Genomic DNA, 7,228 nt, shown 5'->3' on the forward strand with positions numbered 1-7,228 from the left:
GTAGTGAAAATTAAGCCGTTAAGCCGAATATTCGGCTCACCGAATAGTTGAGCTAGTATTCAGTTGAATAGGTCAAATATCAATGATTTTAGATAATTTATCAAATATTTAAATAAAATGTTGAAACACAATCATCATCAGAAATTCGACATGATCTATTTGGCTGCCAGCCTAAGATAGATTGATGACGTAGATCGAACTTCTAAAATTTCTCCAGATCCAACGACCTCGGTAGGAAGTGTGCCTGCCTAAGATTTAATTGTATCGAAACTATTTTCGAACAATGAATAATATTAGAAAAACCTCCAAGAAAAATGTCCCCACCTCCTGAAGTTTCGAATCTGGCTCTGTTTATGAACACTTCTAACCCGTTCAACTGCGGAATCTACTTTTAAGTGAGCTGCATTCTCATACATCATTGCCTTTTAATTATATACACAGATTCAAGCTTGCTTCTCGATGCAGCACCCGGAGAATATTTGCCGCAACGAATAGTTTTCGCTCAGCTTCGCATCTGATAAGATGATGCAGTCCGTTCGATTTCTAAGCCCGGTTATCATCTTAGCGCTGCTGGGGGTGACGACGACATTGCTAGTAGAAGTGTTTGCCCTTGATGCATCCGAGATCCAGGCTAGCAATTCTCTTTACCAGTGTGGCGTTCGAAGGAGATTCGGGATTCAGCTGATTCATCACTCCTGGCCGGTGGAACTCGGTCAATGGCCATGGCACGTGGGACTGCACCATTTGGATCCCAAAAGCGGAAAACCGGTGTATAAGTGTGGCGGCACTCTTCTGGACGATCGACATGTCCTAACATCGGCTCATTGTGTGTCTCATAGGAATGGTCGGCCGTTGAGGCCTTCTATTCTAAGGACATTCCTAGGACAATATGATCTGCTCAACCCGGAAGAACACGTTCAGGTGATGAATGTGAGCGAGCTTCACGTCCATCCGGAGTTCGAGATCAATCGCAACGATGTGGCAATTTTGGTACTGAATTCATCGGTGCGCTACTCGGATTTCATTCTGCCAGTTTGCCTCAACAATCAACCGGAGTCCGACATTTTGACCGTGGTTGGGCAGCGTGGTTCCGTCACCGGATGGGGCAAAACGGATAAAGGTTCCCTTTCACGGATGTTGCGAACGGCTCAAATGCCTATCGTCGATTATGTTCAGTGTGTTCAGAATGATCCCATCCTTTTTGGAAGATTTGCCCACCCTGGAATGTTTTGTGCGGGAGAACTTAATGGTAACATTAATCAAAGTTATTGGAATGATTTGATACAAACCAAGAGTACTTACATCTTACAGGTACAAGTGTATGCAGTGGGGACAGCGGAGGAGGATTGTTTCTGAGCGAAGGAGATCGTTGGGTGCTACGGGGAGTCGTTTCGTTTTCGGGCCAGGATAAGTCCGGCTCATGTGACACATTACGATTCGTTGGTTTTGCCAACGTTGACTACTACATACCCTGGATCAGGAACGTTACCAAGCAGGAAAGCGGAGACTCTGCAAAGTTTGTAAAACCCAAGCGGAAAAGTGAAATCGGTAAGGCACGCGCAGTATTTTTTTTAGATTTAATGTGCTTATCCGGATCTTCATATTCGGGTGTTGTTAGTTAATAGTTCTCTGCTATTCAGAGCCTGATTAAGCCTTATTTAGGCCTGGATAATTTATCGAATGATATACCAGCTGTGATCCATAGCTAACCACTGTTCATAAATACGTTCCTAATGACATTTATTCCTCTCTCAGAATGCGACCGTTACAAGGAACTTGCTCGGAAGCGATCCAACGGAGCTTGTTACAATTCTCGTCGAACTCACACGGTAAGTAACCTTGTGGAGTTTAACCAGTTAAAAAGATTCCTAAAGGGGAACATTTCTAGGTCGGAGTATATTATGAAGGAAACGTCCAACGATGTACGGGTATTTTAGTTAGCGAAAAATTTGTTCTCGTACCCTGCCATTGCGCTAAAGTGTAAGTGGGTGTGGCTCATGGAAATGGTACCGTTGCTTGAGCGATATTTTTTTCTAATCCACAGACCAGATCTTCCTGTTGAGAAAGTTCGCATCGGGGATTATAACGAGATTAACGTCTCGAAAGCAGCTTGTCACCCGGAATCAACATATTTCAACCACGATCTGGCACTGCTGGAGTTGGAATCGGCGGTGAAGTTATCGTCCTCCATACTTCCGGCATGTTTGGCCAACAGCTGGTCCGAAAACCTTTACGATACACTTTTGCTGACAGGATTTACCTCCATGGATGAAAAGCGAGAGTTCATAGAATCGGCAGAAAATAGAGTCGTTGCGAAGGACAACTGCAACAAATTACCATTTTTCCAACGAATCAAGACTTCAATTAACGACACCGTCATTTGTTCCATCAGCACCGACGTGGAACGCAAATCAGGAGGAAATTACGGATCGTCTGGAAGTGCCCTACAATCGGTAAACACTCGCACCTGTATGCATACGGTAGTAGGAATGTTATTTGCCGGGACCGAAGCCGGATCCAACGAAACAGAACTGGTGGATCTGTTTTCGCGAATCTCTAGTGATCTGGATTGGATGGAATCTATCATTTGGGGCTCGGGATTGAGTACGGATCAGACGCCGACCACCACAGCGATTCCGTTGACAAAACCGAACAAAGTCGTCCCCTTGGCGCGCCCCCGTGTACGCTTTTTACACAAATTTGCTTATAACTTAGCCGGGAACGCATCGACGACACCTGAGCCAAATGAAGCTAACCTTGATGGCACCGTCAGCGCTTGGCAAGATCATCGACTCACGGATTAAATTTTAATATTTGTTTTTTTTTCGAAACCTTTTAACTTATGTCTAATTTAGTCAATTCTGTTCGGGTGTGGAAGGGTTTCATTTCAAAGATCCGTTGAAATAACTGCTATTGTTGTCGATGATGCTTCTCTTTTGATAGGTTTTACAGTGCTTTTTTATCCGATACTCAAATTGACATGTTAGTTTAATGCACTGAATCTCAAAAATCCCCAAACCTGAGAAGGTTTGGATTTTGACGGCATAGCTCAAAAGTTAAATCTCATCTCCCAAAATCTGATACCGCAATAAAATGGAAATCAAAATATAAAATCAATTATAGTGACTAGTAATTCTCTCTCAAATTTGTTTAGAAATTCAAATTAGTTCAGAAAATTCAAAATTGTGAAATTAAACGGCACGTATGATTTGTCAAATTTATTATGAAAAAGGAGTTATTGAAAAAAAAAAGGATTTCATTAAATAGACAACTAAAGAACTACAGACGACATCTGTCGATTGAAGGCTACATAAGAACGGTACAATAGTTGTGCTTCAAAATGAAAACCATATGCGGGGAGAAATCAAGCTTTTGCAGGAATTTTCTTCGAGCTTAAAAAATTGTAAGGAAGTTTGAAACTGTCGCTTACTGTTGTTTGTTTTTTGATGTTATGTTTACATTGATCTGTCAGTGTCTTAAGCCTAGTCCACACTAGGAGACGGTTCGTCTCGAGACGGTCTCAGCGTCTCCCATTTGCTTCGGGAGACACTGAGACCGTCTCAGGTTTCCAACAACAACAACAGACAACAAAGTTCGTCTCATAACAAATATCGCAGTTCATGTTGCCTAGTGTGGACTAGGCTTTACAATGTCTAACATAAAAAAAAAACAAACAACAGACAGCGAATAACAGTATAACGATAGCTAGATAAAGTAAGATAATTCTAGAGTTTGTTTTGATTAGGTCGTATGAGCCACATTGCATGTTCCGAGAAAATCGCTGTTGAAATTATTAAATACATTTTTAATTCTAGTATTTTGAATAACACTAAGAGCTGTCTGGAAAACTGTTATGAGATGTGGAAATAGTTGGAGAACATGCTAATGTATTTAATATGGCTATTGGTTTAGTTATTTTCAGTGAAAATGTTCTTACGACATTCTGCATTACCTACTTGGTGCTAACGCCGTTATGCAGATGAACATCAATTCCATTTTAAATTGATTGTATGTTTCTCAATCTTTGTAATTTCCATCGAAATCAATGGAAAACTTATATCTAACTTAGTATGCAGAGGTGTTACCTGAAAGTTTCCGTTCAGTGATTACCGGAATCGGTGCTGCGAGGGACTGTCCATCACGATTGATTGTAGTCGACCGACTTAACATTGCTGGCTTGCTGTTTTGTTATCCCAATGATCCCAGGAGTTCGGAAACGTATCCAAATAGCCGCTAGTATTGATTGCCTCTGTAAAATATGAGACTGATGATTTGCGATTTTGCGCAGCATAAATTAACATTAATTGAACTTACCTAGTTACATATTGAAGGCCTCTTTTGTACCAAGATAGTTAAAACTACCATATATCACGACCTCCGATTGATATTTTCACTTTTGTACGCTTCCCGGGGCACTTTACATGAAAAATGCAAAAGGTCGCTTCAACCACTACGCCGAATTGTTGTTTTGCGACTTTTTGCATGCACGGCAATTTAGGGCGACGCAAATAGTCGTAAAAACCAAATTGCACGCGAAAATGAGAAAGTCATCATACGCCTTAATTTTAACTCATGTTCCAAAATTTATTTATTGATCAAATGAAACCAAATTTTTACCCTACGTGGAATACATGTTTTTCAATCGTTTGCAGATAATAACTCTATTTTGACTATGTTGGTTTTTACGACCTAATCAAAACAAACTCTAGAATTAGTTACTGTAAAATGTGTGACGGCTATAATGTGCCCCTGAAAATGATGTGCCCATGCGATGACAATGGTCGTGACATCTGCCCTACAGGGCTACCAACCATCACGACACATTCTGCCGAGACGTCATCAACCAAGCAGGCGATGAGGCAACCATCTTGATTACATCGTCCTCAGGGGGGTGACAATCTGGTTCTTCTTGCGAACAAGAATCTTTTTCTTTTTTTCTATCCATCGGGAGAAACGTTTATGGTGTTTTCCTCTCAAAGCAGTACAGAGTTGAAAAAGTCAAAATTTCAACCAATGAGGAACCAGAATGATTGTTGTGTTAGTGTGCAATCATTCATAATTCTCTAGGATTTGACATCTAGTCCGGTCCCTTGACAGCAAAATGTCAGGTTTGTTATGGGCCCACAATATCGTGGGCCCGTAATTTTGATGGTTGTCAAAATCTGGGGGAGGAAGACTGAAATTTGCTGTATCGTTTTCTGTATCGTTTTTTTACTGTTTGGCAAAAGCCAGCAATTGTTGAAAAGATTTATAATCGTTCAAATTTTAATTTTAGATGATACGTTTCGTGTAGCGAGTCATGTAACACAGTTGTTTAGGTGCTAAATTTAGATTTAGCTATTTTTAGAACAACCATTAATCAAACCATTTTTATTTATCAGCTCCAAAATTTTGACGAAATTTGAGCGACTCAATACGCCTGATCATGCAAGAATTTGCCAGAGCAATACAAAACCTAATTAAATCATTGTTTTATGCACAACAAATGCTTTTCAGCATCAAACAAGTTTTATTAAAAATCACTAAATAAGAAAGTAAAATTTTGAACCTTCGCACTGGTCGGTAGATTGATGAGAGGAATTTGACGTTTGAAAGATTTTTTTCTTTTTTATTCAGTCTTCCTCCCCCAGGTCAAAATCAATGACAAAGGATAGGGCTGTCACCCCCTTGATCGTCCTCTTTCATCTCCGGGCCGTTGACGAAGCAGGACGCTTGTCGGAAGTGTACGAAATGCTCTATTTTGCGACTCCACAAAATGGAAAATTATACAATTAATAAACTTAATTTTGAAGTCCACTGAGGAGGAGCGAAACGCTCGAAACCATAGGCGATGGAAGCGGTGTCGAATTTGGGTGATGATTCTCCACTAGTGCAATGGGATGCAGCTAAAATTTCACGCAACTTTTGACAGATATTACGGGTTTTTGTTGAGGAGAGAAAGGATAACTTTTCGCTTCCATCGCCTACTATGCAAAAAGAATCCGTTTCGTATGTCAGCCATGATGTAAGGTTAGGTTTATATTATCGATTGTTTTTTTTTATGTTTTTGTTTTTGGTTATTTTTCGGTCATGTATTTGAAGCAAACAGCTTTCTTGAACTTTGAAATGCCCGACGTTTCGACCATTTTTGGTGGTCTTCCTCAAGGGTACTGGAATTTTATTAGTTTCAATAATTCCAATGAGCATTGTTTAGAGTATGGGTGGCCAAACCATGGCCCAACTTTTTGTGGCCCGCGAAGCACTTTTTGGAAAAGCCATGTTCTGAGAATTGAACGTTTTTTTGGTCTGCGTCTGCGTGTGGATAAATATATTTGAATCTACACTATCTAAATTCAATACAAAGCTTTGCAAAGATCTGAAAATCGGTTTAAAGTTATACAAGCCAAAGGGGTAAAAGTGTATAAAAACTTATTTTTAGAAAACACGCTTTTTAATTGTTATGTTTGGCCATTTTCCATACATTTGAACATTTGTAATTTTCTTTCGAAAGTGAAAGTATGCGAATATAATTTTAAAAATCTAGAAAATTTACCAAACATATTTCCAAACATGAAAGATCGTTTGTCATTATTAACTCAGAATCGATCATTTTTGCACTTATACAACTTTGGCTCTGAGGCCCTCATATAATTTTACAAAAACGGTTATTTTTACTGAATATAAATACAATTACAATTATAATTTTTCAAAATTGTACGATTTTGGCCACATTCTCTGTGTATTCCGGAATACTAGATAAATAAATAAATGAAAAAATAACTGTAAATTCCATCAAACATTTCAATGTTTTCTGATTGGGTTTTGGTGACTATTATCATTGCACAGTGGGGATTTTCGAGCCAAAAATGGTACCCAATTTTGGCAAGAATGTCTCGCTTGAAAAAACAAACATTCTTTATTTGAAAAAAAAAAAACACGAGGAATCCAATGGTCTACACCGCTTTTCGAAAAAATGACTCTAAACGTCTCATTTAGCCCATTTTTTCCAGGTAGAATTCCGATTGTAGCAATCGGCCTTGCTACTAAAAATTCATACAAACCATACATTTTTATGTTAAAACTTGCTGACCCGGTAAACTTCGTTTTACCTTCTAATGTATAAATTGTAATAAATGTTAAATTTCATCTACACGTACTTAACTTCATCGTGCTCGCGAATCAATTTTTATGGAAATCGTAACAAAATTGTATGGCTTGCGTCCCATTTGAAGTTGAATTTGTATTGGGA

General features: G+C 39.2%; 1 protein-coding gene across 1 annotated transcript; it reads left to right on the forward strand.

Moving 5' to 3' along the window:
• Nucleotides 1–479: 479 nt before the first annotated feature.
• On the forward strand, nt 480–3,117 carry LOC129755983 (polyserase-2-like). The gene is made up of 5 exons (XM_055752728.1): nt 480–1,249; nt 1,312–1,548; nt 1,756–1,829; nt 1,889–1,980; nt 2,045–3,117. The coding sequence occupies exons 1-5, from the start codon at nt 523–525 to the stop codon at nt 2,802–2,804; spliced, it is 1,890 nt and encodes a 629-aa protein (XP_055608703.1). The 5' UTR covers nt 480–522; the 3' UTR covers nt 2,805–3,117.
• Nucleotides 3,118–7,228: the final 4,111 nt, after the last annotated feature.

The sequence above is a fragment of the Uranotaenia lowii genome, chromosome 3, assembly GCF_029784155.1.
Source record: "Uranotaenia lowii strain MFRU-FL chromosome 3, ASM2978415v1, whole genome shotgun sequence".
Taxonomy (NCBI): Eukaryota; Metazoa; Arthropoda; class Insecta; order Diptera; family Culicidae; genus Uranotaenia; species Uranotaenia lowii.

What these genes read in the sequence shown, in the direction of transcription:
- LOC129755983 (XM_055752728.1), top strand. Translation starts at nt 523, where the DNA reads ATGATGCAGTCCGTTCGATTTCTAAGCCCGGTTATCATCTTAGCGCTG. An exon ending in CAAGCGGAAAAGTGAAATCG is followed by an intron (nt 1,549 to 1,755) that starts GTAAGGCACGCG and finishes TTCCTCTCTCAG; the next exon opens with AATGCGACCGTTACAAGGAA. An exon ending in ATTCTCGTCGAACTCACACG is followed by an intron (nt 1,830 to 1,888) that starts GTAAGTAACCTT and finishes GAACATTTCTAG; the next exon opens with GTCGGAGTATATTATGAAGG.